General features: G+C 34.8%; 1 protein-coding gene across 1 annotated transcript; it reads left to right on the top strand.

Moving 5' to 3' along the window:
• Window positions 1–7,455: 7,455 nt before the first annotated feature.
• Window positions 7,456–11,731, top strand: LOC128549667 (uncharacterized). The gene has a single exon (XM_053526866.1). It carries the CDS (start codon window positions 7,920–7,922, stop codon window positions 9,267–9,269), a length of 1,350 nt encoding a protein of 449 aa, XP_053382841.1. The 5' UTR covers window positions 7,456–7,919; the 3' UTR covers window positions 9,270–11,731.
• The last annotated feature ends 7,532 nt before the right edge of the window (window positions 11,732–19,263 follow it).

Below are 19,263 nucleotides of genomic sequence, written 5' to 3'. Positions count from 1 at the left end.
TGGGTTTATACACCTTTCTTTCCCCACCCACTCAGTTCCTATGTAAATGAAGACGATAAAAGTTTTATAAGTCACTCATATTTGTTTAGATAATACTTCTCACTTACATTAAACCAACAGTTTGATTCTGTGGCTGCGACAGGAAATCCATACTTGTTTTTACAAAATAACAAAGAGTAAAATTTTGACAGATTGCAACATGTGAGTCTGTGTTGTGTAACTCTATCTGCGCGGTCGATGTGTAAACTTTTAAGTGACTGACGTGGAAATAGCCGAGACTGTTTACAGGTTATAACACACTAAATAGTTGTTGTGTTCTTTATTCTATATAAAATTGACCTATTTCCAAATGGCCGCAGCACACATCAGGACCCATTTTAAATGTCTGTAAACTATATTTTCTTGAAGAATATTGTCAGTGCTAAATAAAGATCAAAAGAAAAGTGGGGGTCATGTTTGATGCAAGAAAAATAATTTCAGTCAAACAGACAAACTGCAAATCAGCTAAAAAACGAGACCCCAAATTATACTGGTGGTGTATGATCTAATTTCCCATGAAAAATTTTGTCATGTTGCTATTTCATGATCAAAATGCTATCTACATGTCAAGAATAGATCTGTCATGTGATTTTACCAAAAAAAAATTGCAAAGAAAATAAGGAAAATAGCTCTACACAGCAAAAACTGAGGACTATTTGTATCCGCCATTATGCGATTATAATTATTATACCATTTTTTCTATTCAGTGTCTATTTAGTGTCTGTATGCCTACATAGACCTACAATGTTCTTAGTGAATTATTTTCATTCATAATCAAGATCTGCGAAAATCGGAAGTTTTTTCATGATGGAAACCAAATACTTTCATTCTGTAATTTTCAGTATCTATGTGCTTTTTGTTTTAATATACTGTAACATGTATGTGATAATTTGTGATTTGTTTATCAGTTGCTTTATTTGTCTTAATGTGCTTAACATGTATGCTTTTTATTACAGCTGTTTTACTTATGTTTGGCTTATTTACATGTGTTTGTCGGAAAATAGCTTTAAGCTAGTGTTTTATGTTTTATACTTATCCGACGTTAAATAAATCTTCTTGTATCTTGTATCTTGTATATAGCTTTTTAAGTTTTTTAGAGAAAACAAATCCCTAAGTCGCTATATTTTTTGGTTATTATATATTTGATTTACAGCAACAACGTTTGTAAAATTATTTAAATGTCTCCATTTCCCGCTATCTCCGGATTATCAATAAGAGCATGCCTATAAATAACTCATTGTCAGCACAAATTAAATATATATATGAATGTATGCAAGTAAACTATGGCCGGGATCAGTAAAAACAGGGAATATCACAGATTATTCAACTTCGTGAAGAATAGGTACCATAATACCTAGATTCAGCATCAAAAATATGTTGTCCAATCTTCAGTCCAACTCTATACAAGTGAGACATAAAGAGACAAGTTTAATTATATTCATTATAAAAGCTATGCCGAAATTAAAGCTGAACTGGGTCACGAGAAAATCACCAAATCAGAGTCAGCCCACAATATCCACTTCTAGGATTTTGCAGAACACTCTACTGCTAGCAATCATTCTTTTGAGGTATTGCTCGGAACTGGAGCAATCTGCCTGTAGAAATAATGTTAGCCCATTTAGTTGAAGCATCCAAGGCTCAGCTTAGGCCAAACATCTGGTCTTACTTCCTTCTTCGATTTTATCTTTCGCGGTTCACATTCTCACCTTTTAACTTACTCACTTTCTCTTTCTGTATGCACACCCTGGCAACTGTCTTTAGTCAGCTGAAGTTGACCACTATATAAAAGAAGAAACAGAAGAAGAGGGACAAAAAGAAGAGATTCCCATTATAAGAACTTATGTTTACAGCACTGAAAATAATTTCCCATTTAACAATAAAATTGTTTACTTCATCAACCACACTCATCTGGCAGTCACCCAATGAGTAGCCCAGCATTTTTTTTCGGGCACTTAATGATATTTCTCTTGTGTTCGGTCTTATACCCGAAGTTTCAATTGCGTGTGTTAGGGATTCATTTTTGAAGGGGAAAACTTTTATTTACATTGTCCTTTGATTTTCGAACCTGGACAAATGCAATAATAGAAATGTTAAAAAATATTTGAAGCGTTAAAGATATGGGATATGTGTTTTGAAACAATGAAACATTACTTACTTTTAGACAATAATTAGATTTGAGCGTATTTTTGGCAAAAAGTCATTTTATCTCCGCGCCGGAATCAAACAAGTATGAAAAAATATGCTATCAGTTACTGACGTCTAACTTACTATAACGTGGGTGCATTTTATTTAGACATAATCATTTTGTACCGACTGATCAATTTCCCCCAGTTCTTTTGGTGAGTGGGTAGGGTAACTCGAAGTAAGTGTGAATTGCTGCTTTTACGTTTTTTTAATTCGGTTTAGTTGCATTTTCTTTTCATCGCTTTTGCGTTTTAGCGATCGCAAGTTTTTTTGCATCGAAACTAGACGTATACATACGTCACGTTTGTGAAAAATAATCAACCGTTTGCGCTAAAATTTAAGACTTACTTCAGTAGATGATAATTACTTTATGTCATTTCAGATTTTACACATGAAAATCGACGAAACTATGCATTGTCGCTTTTAACTGTTCAGGGCATTATATGTTTTCTCTTTGTTTTGCTGTTTCTCTTCTTAATTTTTAGAGATAGCTAGGTGGGTAATTCGACGTAAGTGTGAATGAATGCCTTTTCTTGCCTACCTAGTGGGGAAAGTATACATTTATCCGAGCACGTGCCGGGGATAGATATTCCTGTCTTTCCCTAGGCAAAAACCTTGTCTAAGATAGCGTGCACTAAGGTGACGTCACATAGTACTGGTACCATTGTGACGTCATAAACTTTATAAATAATGTCAGGAAATACCCAAACTTATTTGTCTCCACGATCTATTTTGAACATAATAGACAAGAAAAATGATCTAACATGCCTGCCTGTGTAAGACAGCTGTTTTCCCTACCCTCGGGACAGCATGGATAAAAAACCTCGCTAACGATCCTTATAATCTTACAAGGATGACTCCGTTTTTGGGTCGGGGCTTTGCTCCGACTCAATGGAATTAAAGACGGAGAATGAAAAGCCACTACACTTTTTAGAACGAAACGGCAAATTACGTATTCCTCATCCTCTGAAAAATAAGTGCAGCTACAACAAAACACATGAATATGGCATATTTTCGTACGGCTATTTTTAGAATGCAGTCGCCAGATTTGTCAACAATATAACTTATGTGTTTTAGGTGTATACATCCAACAAATACGATGGCTTCTGAGAAACTGTTCTCAATAAAAGTTGACGGAAACCGTTTTCCAAAGGCAAATAGTTCAACTAATTTGATGCGATCCTAGGAAATGTTGAGATAATCTTTTCATATGGGGAATATCCCCACTCGCGTCAAACATTCGAAAGACCAAAATAGTTGAAGCAATTTCCGATGAAATTTTCATCGCTGCCGACGTTATAGGTATAAATGCCGATTAATTCAAGAATGGGCCATAAATTCAAATAAAACTTAAATGTATCGAAAGGAGATGGATTTATGTAAACATTATCAAATAATATCTAAAATTAAGAATTTTCTGATGATTTAAACCTATGTATGTGCTGTACACGATAAACGTAAACTTACCGTGTGTACTCGCCTATATGCGCAAGCGATAAAACCAATAACTTTACATAACTGTGTACTGTGATTTATTTTCCATTATTTTTTGACGTTTAAAAAAAAAAATATAACAAGCTGAACGTCGAATTATTTTGACTGCAAGGGCGAAGTTTCGCTAAAATGATATAAATGAGCATTTAGTATTTGAGCCGAAACTTTGGCTTGAATGTCGTGGATTATCTACAAGTGGGAATAAATCGGAAATTATAGTTGAAAATGTTCGTAAAGTATAACGTCGCGGTGTGACTTGATTCAGCCTAAATCCGTTACTTATATAATATCAGCATCGGATCCTCGATTTCTGTGACTAGCTTATTTTGTTGCATGTATATCTTAATTACTTTATAAATGACCTAGCTTATTTTGTTGCATGTATATCTTAATTACTTTATCAATTTTAAGACAGGAAATGTGCAGACTGGAAATTGTAAAGTGTTTTTCAAAGTGAAAGTAGATCTACCATGTAGATCAGTGAAAATGATGTCATTGAGAACTTAAACAGGGAGTTCTATAAACACGTTTTAATCATGAAAAAAGTACTACATGTATAAATTTAATGTACTATGTAAAATACATTGTAACTGCATTTAACAACATTTTACTTGCTTTTATAGGCCAAGATAAAAAGTTAATTATTTTAAATATAAAACAAATACTAATACAGATGCTAAGGCTTAGGACAGAAAGATGTAATTAATTTGCTGGATGCCATCAATTATTTGAATGAAGCTTTAACTAAGTGTTGTATTGTCATACTACCGGACATAATTTGCAGTGCGGCTCTTTCGCAAGTTTGTCAAAAATCTTTTAAAAGACGAATTTCATTTACAAGCAGATTCTTAGTTTCTTTCCAGGATTGCTTATTTATTTAGCAAAGTTTGGCTGACGCTATTTCTATTTTCTGATGATCGCATCCATTTACTTTAGAGAGATCCGTAACAGCACTTTGATAAAGGATATTACATGAGCGTCTTTTCATATTTTTATTAAACCAGTTGAGTAATATAATAAAATGCGAGGCTCTGCCAAGCATTTATTACGGTACATGTTATTGTTTCCTATCGAAACATCAAATATCTACGTCAAAGCTTTAACACACTAGTGTATTATCATTTTTGGTTGCGGGTTTATCCCGCTACCAAAGTTAAGTGTATTTCTGACAATCATGTGCATCTTTATTTGATTCCAAATCACATCCAAAGGAATTTGTTCATGTGCTACACAAAGTAGTCCCATTCATGAACAATGCGGATGAATTATCAATGATCAAGCAGTTCTTATTCATCCTCTATCCATTCACACTGGCCATTTAGATTATATAAGATCTGTCAATGATTAGGTATTCCAGCCCATGGTTACATCACTGACTTCCAGCTGTTCATGTAAGGTCAGGCAGAGTTTATCTTAGATATGAGGCACATTAGTATTTGTTTCTTATACATGTATATTTATAGATTGGCATTTAAAATGAAAATAACTCTAGCAAAACCCGCAACCATCAGACATCTCAAGGCTTTGATTATTCATTGGCTTTATTATACTCCCACGAAGTCAAACATGTGAGCAATTAACATCTCTGAACCTGAAATGTTGTAGCTGTTATCAAAGAAATCCGAAAGAAGAACTTCAAAAAAAGGAAACAAAATAATTACTAGTTAAATGATCACATTTACCCCCCTGAGAATGAATCCCTTTAGATTAGACACCACCATTTGTTTTCCCATAGACTTACATTGTAACATTATGGCGTGTACGGCCTTCCTTACATCGAAACATGTATATCTAATTACAAGTTTTTCAAGAACTATCTTAGTTCTACCAAAATATCGGACGAAAAACATACGAATAGTGATACTTCATTTAAGTAATTTTCGTGTGAATGAGATGACTCCCTGTTTACATCACTGACATGGCGGGAGAAATTCGTTTGATAAAACTTTTTTTTAATACACATAAAATGTAGCAAATTTTGTCAAAATGTATAATAAAATATTGTAAATGCAGTGAAAAAATATCAATTTTGAAAAAATAATCACTTCCTGGGTTTGTTTACATGACTGACCAATCAGAACGCACAGACGTTACCTTATTCCCAGGTATACACTTACCTCATTCCCAGTAAGTTCCCTGTACTTTTTTGAATTGGTGGTCTCTGACCTTTAGATGTAAATGAAGAATATTCAGAAGCATGCACTCTGATGACTTATATGGCTGTTAGTGGCATGAAATATAATACTGAAATTGCAGAAAAAAAGAATGATTGAATTCAAGTTTTTGAATCCTGAAAATTTTTGGGAAGTTCGTGAAGTTTGATATTTGGGAAATATTTGTATTAACCATTTGGCGCTTAATATTAAGGCTACTGTAACATGTTAGGGGAGTTGGATACGCACTGTCACTTTGATCATATTCCACATTGTTGTCCTGTTTACCCTTGTCCTGCTAAATTTCAATAATGAATAGTTTAATGTTTGAATCTGGAAATACTACCATTTACTGTAAAGATGGATGCTTACCAAAAAGATACTGACTAAATGGCAAACAGTGCAGATCATGATCAGACTGCACATATGGGGCTGACTCATCATAACCTTGAAGGTGCCTTTTTAGCTCGACTATTCGAAGTTTGGAGAGCTATTCTACCCGACCTGGCGTCGGCGTCCTTCCGCGTCGGCACCTTGATTAAAGTTTCAAAGCACTTTCCCTATCCCTGTAATTTCTTGATGAATTTGTTTCAAACTTAAAATAGTTACTCCTCATCATCAACCACATCATATGGCTCTGTTTTAAGCCTGACTTTACAAAGTATATTGAGAGTTATCAGACTTACCCAGGCGTCGGCGTCTTTCCGTTCCCCCGCCTTGGTTAAAGTTTTATTTTACACTTTCACTTTTTCCCCTTATCTCTGTAATTACTTGATGGATTAGCTTTAAACTTAAAATAGATATACCTAAACATCACCAACAAGGGCCACAACTTTCACACCAATATTCCATGAATTATCTCCCCTGTTTACTTAGAATTTCAGGTTAAAGGTTTAATATACTTTCACTCTGTCTCAGTTATGCCATGTTATAAATAACAGCTGAATTGCCCCGACCCATCAGTACTTTCAGTGCTTTGATTCTTTTGGCGAAATCATTACAGATTAAAAAAATCCTAGTGTATATGTTGATCAGGATATCTTATGTATACTTGAGTGCACTCCTGGCCTGACGGAACTGTGAGAGAATTGAATTCCAACAGTTCCGTAAATCTTTCCAACCAAAATCACACCTTTGTAAATATCAAACATGTATTTCTAATGAATTTCAGCTAAATTTTATAATAGTTGCAAATCTTTATCACATCTAATACAGGCTTATTATAAGTAATAGATAGCAATTTATATCTATTGTTTATTTGAAGCCAAAACAAAATCTGATGAGAGATTATGGTCATTTGTATTGTGTCTTTAATTCAGCAGTCTGTTAAAAATGACTGTATTTCACAGCTGCATGAACTTAACTTTGTTGTAGAGCTAATTCAATTTACTTACCTGTTAACACATATTTGATGTCATATGTCACTAACCAAGCAAAAAAACACAACAAACTACATAATCAATGTTATTTCTCATAATATCTCTAGGTATTCAGGGATAGATCGGCTTATCGGCCTCCTTGGTGGTATCGGCAGAACAGAAGTGGAGATAAGACTTTAGGGAAGAATGAGTTAAGTGGATATATTAGACAGCAAAAAGATTAAGATTTAAGTAACAAATCAGTGTTTTGGAATGTAAATTTCAACGGAGCGTGAAATATACAATTTCATTAATCACATGCAAATTTGCTTTAATTTAATGTCCGACTATTAATACCAACTGGTTTCTTATTCCACCTCAGACTCCTACGCAGTGATCTCCCATATGACGATAGCCTTCGTTATATTGTATTGAAATGGGCTTGGAAAGAGGGAAGTACATTACATTTCAGCTATTCCTTGAATTAAATAAAAAGAATTCAAAATGCATTGTATACATATAGATTAATAGAAGACAAAGGATGTGTGTATCGCATAATTGGATAAACTGTTTATACCAGTGTTGTCGGGTAAATAGACCGGCGTTGTTATAACGCGTTGTTTCAATTGTGAGTTGTAAAAGATTTACGCACTAGAAATGGAATAAGTGGTAAAAGATTAACGCACTAGAAATGGAAAAATACGAGGAAATGTTAGATATTGCATTTGCAATGGATTGCACAGCAAGCATGGGAATCTATATAGCTGTTGCTAGGGAGAACATAATACAAATTGTTAGGGATATAAAACAACGTAGGCAGTGTGACGTCAGACTTGCTTTAGTTGAATATCGTGATCATCCACCGGCAGATGAAACCTTCATCACCCGTACACACGACTTCACACATATTCCAGGAGAGATGAGAAAGTGGTTGTATGCGTGCGATGCAGCTGGGGGTGGAGACCTCCCGGAAGCTGTTGCAGACGCTTTACAAGAAATTCTTTTGTTAAGTTGGAGAGAAGATGCTACGAAGATATGTGTGTTTATAACAGACGCCCCGCCTCACGGACTTGGAACATTTGCTGATAAGTTTCCTGGAGGATGTCCAGATGGACTGGATCCACTGGTTATTTGCCAAGCGCTAGCTAAAGCAGGTATTGCAGTGTATGTAGCGGGTTGTGAACCAAGTATCTGTGCGTATAAAGACTTTTACTTGGCTCTTACACATATTACAGGTGGACAATACGTACCTATGGAAAAATCTGACTCGTTAGTAAAACTGATTACATATGGAGCTATTGAAGAATTGTCACTTAGAAAATTTGAAAATGAAGTTGACGAAATTGTGCGAGCTCAAATAATTAAAGGTCGTGCGCTTGATGAGGAATATGTAGCACGACAGTTACATATACAGATAACAAAACGTGGAGAAAAAGTATCACAACTGCAAATGAATAAGAAAGAGCTGGCGTCAGCCATGTCTTCCAAATTTGCCAGGTCTTTGACGACAATGAAATCTTTTTCTGAGATCCAAGATGTTTACAAACTCCCTAAAGAATTAAGATTGTCGGCTATAAAAGATTTACAACTCAGTGTGCCCGATTCAGATCGTCTCTCTGTAGCTGGTGACTCAGACACGGTTTCGCTAAACACCACACAAACGCCCGATTCTGCAAGATATTCGCTTGCTGGAGATGAGTATCGTAGCAGTGATTCTTTGTCACCCGGGACAGACAAGCTAGTTGATAAAAAGGTTAAAAGAACTGTCAGCAAAACTAAAGGCTTAAGAGGTGTACTGCCGCCGTTGGAGGAATTAATGACTTCTTCGAGACCAGGTAGTGCAGATTTACCGACTCGTCGATGTGGCGTAGACGGAGTGTTGAGACCGAAATCAAGTGACGGCGCAAAGCACGTAACCAAATCAACTGCAGACAAAACTCCTTCTGTAGACAAAGGCAATGATCTAGAAAGTGTGGAAGCTAACTTGTCATTATCTCAGTCTGTCAGATTGGTGCAAAGATCTCTTCAAAAGTTTAAATAAGTAATCCGATATTCTTCGAATTTTGCTACTTAAGACAGTGCATTCCCCAACTCTCTCACCTTCATACCGAAACCCTCGAGTAGTACTTGTTTGAATGTATTTCGTGAAAATTTACATAAAATATACAAAAAAGTGAAACATAAACATCGACCACAAAAAAGACAAATAAAGGAACACAGTGGGACACTGTTTTCGAACGGTCAGTGGCAAACAAAAACAACCGAAGAGTTTAGACCGGTTAATGGAGCACCAAATCTCACCCTCAACCCTTACATCACGGTTAAAAAAACGTGTCTTTTTGATTATCTAGCGGGGAAAGACAATGTTATTCGGGTAGTACAACAGTTATTCTAGCAAAACGATTAGCTACACGTGCTCATAATTTTATCAGTGTCATAATTTGACGTTATATTTTGACGTCTAAGCGTATGAGAGATTTTTAATGTAAAAGATTTTTGAAAAATGTTGCAATAGTATTAATGGTAGGCAATATAAATATTATCTAACATGTCTGTCTGAATAAGTACAATTGTTATAAGTTTCAATCCATTCCAACTAGCGAGTAGAGCTGCTGAGATACCATGCTTACATACAAAAACTTAACCAAAAACGGATGAAGACAAAACACTGACCGGACCACTAAAATTAACAAACTACTGACCGGGACAGCGTGGATAAAAATCCTCGCTATCGCTCTGCTGTTCCACGGCCTTTGGGAAACAGTCTTACGAGATGAACTACGATTACGTAGGAATCATCAATTCATGCTATTCTTTAAAATTTCATTGGGCCATAGTATGTTTTTCGGCGACGCCGTCTAAATTCGTTTTCGTTACCTATGCCACGTGACTTCAGTTTGCAAATCAAACTACTTGATAACGCATTATAGATATTTTAACAAAATGGAAGATTTATGCAACACTCTGCCTGATTGGACGAGAGTGTCAATTTCTTTCACTCTGTTGATTGTGCTACGCTGAGTGAAATGTAGACAAAGTGTTTATCCTAAACGACGCTGTTCACAGTTTTAAAGCTAACTTTGGCTCAGTATATTTAGCAAGAATATTGATATATCTCAAAATGATAAGTAAGTTTAATAAATATGATAAAAACCTGTTCAAATACCAACATATATCAAATTAAAGAAAGAGCTGAATACGGTCTGCGTATCACATGAATAAGGGTGTGATAAGAGTCTTTTATGTAGAGAAGTGCTTTTTAAAAGATTTTCCTTGATAAAATTGTCGCCTGTATAAGAAAAGGTTTCTTGCTTTTGTGACTTATTCAGATTGCATATTAAAATGAATACTTGTTTGCTTTGATATATTTGTTATAAATTATTTAACTGATTTATTATATATGAATATTTTTCTTTAGTATGGTATGCAAATATTGAACTCAGTTGAAATCTGTTTTATTATATATATGCTATATAATGATTGAATCTCATTACACTGAAATGAAGGTACGCTGCATACAGTTTATCTATGTGATATGACTACGGTCAAACTTCACTTATGAACTTCACATATGAAACAGAAATATTGAAATAATTACAATTGTATGTTTTGCTTGACCTTCACTTTTTTTATAGGTGTGACGTCATTGTCCAAAGATTGATGAATAGCGAATATTCATTTGTTAAAGCGGGATCAGTTGGTCTATTTTAGAAATAAATAAAAATAATAAATAAACAAGAAATATCTTTAAAAATGATGGTCGGCGAATTGTAATAAGGAAAGAGGTTTGTGAAATTTTCATCTAACATTCATCTTTCATCTAACATTTTTCAAATTGCAAGACTAAACACCGCACTTTAACAATTTAAATGGTTCTCTTTTAATTTTTCGCAAAGGTTTTGTAGGGCTGCAATTTTGTTTCGTTTATCCTTAGACGAATAATTACAGCAGTAGTTTGATGAAGATTCATGAAGCGGTTCATGAGAAGAGGTCATTAAACGTGTTTATATTTTTAGCTAAATTGGTCCCTATCCCCATTTGTAACAAAATAGCAGGAGACCTTACGATATTGTTACACATCGAGTTTGATAAAAATCCATTACATTTTAGTGGTTAATGCGAAGAAAGGCATATCTACTTTTAGCTATGGTGGTCCCTAATAGGGCCCAAGTTCCTATATAAATAAATTTGGAAGAGGACCTTATAATGATGCTCCAGACCAAGTATGACAAAGATCCGCCAAGCTGTTCATGAGACGCTGTATAAAGGCATTTCTAGTTTTAGCTCTAGCAGCCCCTAAAAGGGGTTAAATGTCCCAGCTGAATAAAGTTGGTTGCGGGCCTAATAAAGATGCTACAAATCAAGTTTGGTTAGAATACATGAGAAAAAATCAATTAAAGGATTTTTTCTATTTATTATTTTTATTTATTTCTAAAATAGACCAACTGATCCCGCTTTAACAAAGCCATATCCGCTATTCATGAATCTTTGGACAATGACGTCACACCTATAAAAAAGTGAAGGTCAAGCAAAACATACAATTGTAATTATTTCAATATGTCTGTTTCATAAGCAAAGTTTGACCGTAGTTATATCATATAGATAAACTGTATGCAGCATACCTGCATTTCAGTGTAATGAGATTCAGTCTTTATATAGCATATATATAATAAAACAGATTTCAACTGAGTTCAATATTTGCATACCATGCTAAAGAAAAATATTCATATATAATAAATCAGTTAAATAATTTATAACAAATATATCAAAGCAAACAAGTACTCATTTTAATATGCAATCTGAATAAGTCACAAAAGCAAGAAACCTTTTCATATACAGACGACAATTGTAACAAGGAAACTCTTTTAAAAAACACTTCTCTACATAAAAGACTCTTATCACACCCTTATTCATGTGATACGCAGACCGTATTCAGCTCTTTCTTTAATTTGATATATGTTGATATTTGAACAGGTTTTTATCATATTTATTAAACTTACTTATCATTTTGAGATATATCAATATTCTTGCTAAATATACTGAACCAAAGTTAGCTTTAAAACTGTGAACAGCGTCGTTTAGGATAAACGCTTTGTCTACATTTCACTCAGCGTAGCACAATCAACAGAGTGAAAGAAATTGACACTCTCGTCCAATCAGACAGAGTGTTGCATAAATCTTCCATTTTGATAAATTATCTATAATGCGTTATCAAGTAGTTTGATTTGCAAACTGAAGTCACGTGACATAGGTAACGAAAACGAATTTAGACGGCGTCGCCGAAAAAAATCCTTTAATTGATTTTTCGGCGACGCCGTCTAAATTCGTTTCCGCTACCTATGCCACGTGACTTCAGTTTGCAAATCAAACTACTTGATAACGCATTTTAGATAACTTATCCGAATGGAAGATTTATGCAACACGCTGCCTGATTGGACGAAAGTGTCAATTTCTTTCACCCTGTTGATTGTGCTACGCTGAGTGAAATGTAGACAAAGCGTTTATCCTAAACGACGCTGTTCACAGTTTTAAAGCTAACTTTGGCTCAGTATATTAAGCAAGAATATTGATATATCTCAAAATGATTAGTAAGTTTAATAAATATGATAAAAACCTGTTCAAATACCAACATATATCAAATTAAAGAAAGAGCTGAATACGGTCTGCGTATCACATGAATAAGGGTGTGATAAGATCTCTTTTATGTAGAGAAGTGCTTTTTAAAAGATTTTCCTTGTTACAATTGTCGTCTGTATATGAAAAGGTTTCTTGCTTTTGTGACTTATTCAGATTGCATATTAAAATGAGTACTTGTTTGCTTTGATATATTTAATATTTAATTATTTAACTGATTTATTATATATGAATATTTTTCTTTAGTATGGTATGCAAATGTTGAAATCTGTTTCATTATATATATGCTATATAATGACTGAATCTCATTACACTGAAGTGAAGGTACGCTGCATACAGTTTATCTATGTGATATGACTACGGCCAAACTTTGCTTATGAAACAGAAATATTGAAATAATTACAATCGTGTGTTTTGCTTGACATTCATTTTTTTATAGGTGTGACGTCATTGTCCAAAGACTATGCATTTGTTAAAGCGGGATCAATTGGCCTATTTTAGAAATAAATAAAAATAATAAATAAAAAAATCCTTTAATTGATTTTTTCTCATGTATTCTAATCAAACTTGATTTGTAGCATCTTTATTAGGCCCGCAGCCAACTTTGTTCAGCTGGGACATTTGGCCTCTTTTATGGGCTGCTAGAGCTAAAACTAGAAATGCCTTTTTTCTTTCGCAAGCATTAAACTTAAATATTCAATTAAATTTCGTCAACATAAATGATGTTCTCAGTGATATTTACCGTCAGAAATTACAAATGGTTTATCCAATACACCATACTTTAAATTACTAAAGTTTACACACTTGTTTTCATTTTCATGGAAAAGATCGAACTGTGATTATACGGAATATATAGACATGTATAAACACGAGGCGTTTCTTCTTACGAGACTTGCAGAAACATAGTAAGCGATTGTTTATTTATTGTATTAATGTTCTAGTAACCTTTGACACTGATTTCGAGGACAAGTCGTCGGTTTTGTGACACATAGATGTATGTTGCTGGACTGGAAAAAGATAGGTCCAAAATTTCAACTAAAAGCTATATTGCATAAATTACACAGTTTAACGACGTTTACTTAGGAAACTAACGCTCAGCTCATTTACACTGGCATATGCTTGATTGATGAATATGTATTTTGTATAAATATGAGCGACGTACGATACTGCCTGTACCATTCTCAGAGTACTTATAATAATGCCGTCGGAAAAAAAAGGTTTCTACCATGAAGTATGGTGGCTGATTTGTGCCATTTCGTTCTGTCGCAGCGACACAACGACAAACGTCGGACGCCGGTCGACGTTCGGTGGGTAACGTTTGCCATAGCGACGTTAGGCGGGGCGCCATAACTAGGTTTATCGTTGTGTTTAGCGTTGTGTCGCTGCGACAGAACGAAATGGTTCAAAACAGCCACCACAATAAAGCGAATTTCAAGGTCTATTGATACAAAAGTCCATCCAACTCTAGATGCTTCCCTGATTCTTTAGTGTGACCGTAAATCACCGATAGACCGGAATTTTATCCTAATGTTTGTATATATTTAATCTATGAAGCGGAGACGCATTTCGTTCTGCTTGTTTTGAATGCAAGCCTATATATAAACGCCACCGATTATTCATATGGGCGATTCCTTTAGAAGACTGTTAGTAATGTTTGTGAACGGATATTGCAAGACACAGAAGATGCTGAGGACCAATTCCAGAAGCCTCATTGGTTCTTCAGCGTGCCAGGTTTAAAGCACCCATATTCAGGACTCATATGCTAATGTAAGTAATTTATAAGTTGGAGAAGTGGAGACTGGAACTCACATTTCCGTACATTTAATACAGGCAGGGTGTCGCCATCAATTGGCAATATACAGCACATGTGCAGTTGCATGGACGCCAAAATTAATAATGTGCTTCAAGGAAGTTCAGAAAGGTTGACTGATTTTTCACTTTTTTTTCTGAAGTGGACGTAAAATTACCTGTTTTCCCGGCAAGATTTTTCCCGTGTAAACCAGATTTGATCTTGACAGAAACTATCCCAGATATTCTTCTATTACAACTTGCTATAATTCCAGATTTGGTTTTCAACCTTCATCCACCCACACTCCCTCCCCGCTTTCACCACCATATTATATATGAAGATAGTGCGACCCATAAACACAAATGGTTTTCTTTTATATCAAATGTAAATCAAAGTTGACATTTCGAAATTACTTTCCACTGTGGCAATTGTAGTTATAAGCAGAAATAGAGTGATTGAGGGCGTTCTAGTAAGTACTGACTTAAACACATTCTTTAAAAATATCTGCCACACTTAGTTTACCCACCATACAAAACCGGCTATTGAACAGGTCAAGTTAAGAATTCAGATTTTCAAAAGCGTTTTTAAACTAAAACGACTGAATATTTTTCCGCGCAACTTGACATACGGTATAATTACATCAGTACCTATCACATATAGTCCAGTAAAGCTAGTAATAGATGTAACATAATGGATATTACTATCTAAATTACCAAACTTTTAGGAGCATGAGCTGAATTACATAGTTGGCACGTGCATAACTATTATTTTGTTTTTTAATGATTTCTTCTTAAAAATTAATGTTGAAGCGTTATTTGATGTTACTGCTAATTTTTATGCCAAAATCTATTTTGAAACTGACAGAAAAGAATGTCATATTCATTGTTCCCAGTCCATTTGTCTTTTCTTTCACATTTGCTCAAAGCACACATAAAATAATAATAACCAGCCACTTTAAAATCGAAATTATTTATTTCAGAGGATATACACTACATTTATATTGATAAGTTGTTTGTTGTTGTTTATTGTTGTTGTTTTTTTTGTGTTGTTGTTGTTGTTTTTTGTTCTCTTTGTATTTTGATGGATGCTGCAAAATGATCACTTTCAGACTTGAAAAGTGTTACTGAACGCTTGTTGAACCGTAAATTTCACAGAAACAAGTTCTTCACACGTGCGAAGAATTCATGCGAATTCCTCACATATTTCATTTTTTTATAGACGGCCGAAAATATCACAAATCAGAAATGTGTCACATACGTTTTTGCTTTGACAGGGGTACAGATGCGAAACGTAAATTTGTGACATATTCGTACGATATTTGTGATATACTCGCACGAATTCTTCACACTTGTGAGGAATTCACAAGTGTGAAGAATTAGTGTGTGAAGAATGCATTTAGAGCACTTCTTTCCACTTAGTATTGTCTCTGTCGCTGACATATCAGGACACAACATCCCACAGTTTCAATGTGACCTCAACCTTTGAAGGACGGACCTTAAACTCCTCATGTCCTCGTGGTGATCATTTGTATCAAAAGATTTCAAAAGATTTCAACTTTACCAAATCAATTATACCAAATTCGTATAGCGCCCTTTTTATGATAAACACGTTCAAAGGCGTTTTAAACGTAGTCGTACAGGTCGCGAAATTCATCCTCTACTAGTACAGACAAAGAGCGACCTGACCAGAGAGACAGAGTGAGATAAAGCCCCAGATAGAGAGAAATCCTTTTAGATACAGGCCTGTCCGGCTAACTTAGCCTAGCTCTTTGCGAATAGACAGTCTGGTTCTTTAACGTGCCCAGAGTATAGCACCGATACACGCGAAGCCGTCTTTCCTCGGAAGAACCAGTACAGGCATCTTGGTTAGGTGGGAGACACTCAAGAGCGTCTCAGAAATTTCCAGTGCCCGGACCCGGATCGAACCCCGGACCTCTTGATTGACAGTCAAGAGTGTTACCACTAGACCGCCGGTCCACACCTTCACGCTCCGCTCTTCGCATATCGCCATTCATAATTGCACGACCAAACATTGGGGTTGCGTGGCTTTAATAGGGGTAAAAATGCAAAACGTAAATTTCACAGACATTTTTTTGTGAAATATTCGCATGAATTCTTCACAATGTGAGACATTCGAACGAACTTCTCGCACGTGTGAAGAATTCATTCAGTGTGAAATTTACGGCTCAACAATCGCTTATTGAATTAAAACAGTAAAATAGAACGTAAATCGTTTTTAAAACTTTTAATTATTTGTAAAATAGACTGTTCTACCAGTCTGATTTGAAGCAATAACATGTTATACACGAGGACATGGAACCGAAACATTTTAGACTAAAATATAATGAAGGACTTTTTTATTACTGTTATATTTGTTTTCTAACATGACTGATTTGTCAGTTGCAAAATATTTAAATCTGTCAAGAAATTGTTTATAGTAAAACCAAAATAAAAATATATATATTTTACTGTCTAAAGTGGCTGTATCCTAATTTTCAACAGGTTTATCTGAGTATCTAAGATGTGATTCCAGATGCCAGATTCATACAAGCATACTTTGTTACAACAAAGAGAACTGTTACCAGGGCAATTTAAACTACCGCTAGACAATCTGCTATTTATATCTAAAGGAGCCTTCCGAGGGTTACTTTTGACATAATTAGGGAATAGTCTGGTCAATGTTTCCCTGAAAAGTTACGGCAGACAATTTCACATTTCCAAGACAACTGTCACCGCTAATTGAAATAGTCTCTTTTTCATCGTGAATATTTATTCTCATTTAAGAAATAATTTATAGCAAAACAGTGCTTTATCACTATTTATACACGATGGGCGGGTATAACCGCCCGAGTGTATAAATAGTGATAAAGCAATGATTTGCTATAAATTATTTCGATTCTAATATGGTTTTATTGTAAAATTTACATCAAATATGATTGAACTGTTTCTTCGCGCAAGCATGGCGCCAAACAGTAGGTATTTGTTAAAACACGCCAGGACCGGAAACGGTAATACGTCTTGCGGCAGAATTCAATTCGGGCGAAAATTATTGCGAATTATTCAGCAAAGCGAATAACTAATTCAGTATGTGTATAATTGATCAAAACATTTTTGCAATGTGACATTTCGTTTAAAACATGTTATTTAGTAAAATATTTCATGAAATTTGAAAGCGCTACTTCTTGATGCGTATATGGCGCTAAATATCACGTTGACGTGACGTCAACATAACATCGTTGTGATGATTAAAGCATTGTTGGCCATATTAGAATTCAGCGTGAAGTCGTACCATAGATTAAAGCCAAATATTTGCCAAATACACATGACTGGTTATTTCAATATTTGTGTTATTGCTTGTATTGTTATTTCCGAACAAATTTGTAACAGACTCTATCAATAACCTTTTACCAAAAATAATGGAAGACTCTGATTTTTTATCTTCTTCTGCCAAATCCTTTTCGTCCGGAGAAAAAAAAAGCCCAAAAAAAACAAACCCGGCTGACCTCTTTTGCAACAGCCCATCTTACTTGGCGTTTTTTAAAAGTTCAAAAATGTATACATGTTTCATCATCTTCTTCAAACTTGTTGGCAATCGCTTCTTCAAAGATTGATTTTCTTTTGCTTCTTGCTACTATTTCATGTACGTGATTTTCTCATGAGACACGGACCGTGATGAGAAGAGCAACAAACCTCACGCCCCTATATTGACGAAGAAATTCGACATGCTTCTACAGGTGTGAGGAAACACATTTTGTATATAAAAACCCAAATCCAAATGCTCTAACTACATATGGACAAATTAATATATTCTCTTGCAAAGACGAAAAGTCAACCTTCAGTTTTATTTGTATTGTGTTGCATGCCCGGTGAACTTGTGCCACTAAATACGGAACTGTCATCTTCACTGTCAATGGACATTTAATCACGTTCAATCAGTCCTCTGGCTTCTTTTACAGCTGAATAGAATATGTTTCTACTTGTATTATCGAAATACTGCATCAAAGGAGGAGACTTTTTCAAATTGTTTCTACGGCTTTTCTTTAGTAATGGTGTTTTGTGTCAATTTACACCATTACTTTCACCATATTTCCCGTTTGCACATTTTCGTATTGTTCACAATTTCTCATATAGACGTCTGGAGATTTTTCCGATTTTTTTCCTTAAGGAGGTAGGTTACCTTCATATTTGTATGTGCGCATGTCCAACCGGAAGCTAACGTGACGATTTACGACGACGTTTACGACAAACTAAATGTGTTTGTATATTCATTCTTCTGAAAACAAATCATGAACCTGTCTTCGATCTGATGCTTTATGGCTTAATAATATAGAAATAATGAATAAATTGCCGCAGAAACGCTTCAAAACAATGTTGCCTTAAAATGACGTCACTGACGTCATGACGTTACGTGTCAGTTACCGCGCAAAATTAATAGTTTTTGTTATGAAAGTACGTAATTCTGTGCATTATTTTTTTATTTTAACTATTTTCAAATAACCATTATTTGCTGAAATATTTTTATGTGTCTTTTGCTCTGAATAAAAATCAATATTTTGCTTCTTTTATGTAGTTATATTGAAATGTTATGCGGAATGTAAGAAAATGGATGATGG

The sequence above is a fragment of the Mercenaria mercenaria genome, chromosome 16, assembly GCF_021730395.1.
Source record: "Mercenaria mercenaria strain notata chromosome 16, MADL_Memer_1, whole genome shotgun sequence".
Classification (NCBI taxonomy): domain Eukaryota; kingdom Metazoa; phylum Mollusca; class Bivalvia; order Venerida; family Veneridae; genus Mercenaria; species Mercenaria mercenaria.
Note: the sequence above shows the minus strand (reverse complement) of the source record. Positions and strands in the feature narration are given on the sequence as shown.

Coding starts and splice junctions, on each gene's coding strand:
- LOC128549667 (XM_053526866.1), top strand. CDS start 7,920: ATGGAAAAATACGAGGAAATGTTAGATATTGCATTTGCAATGGATTGC.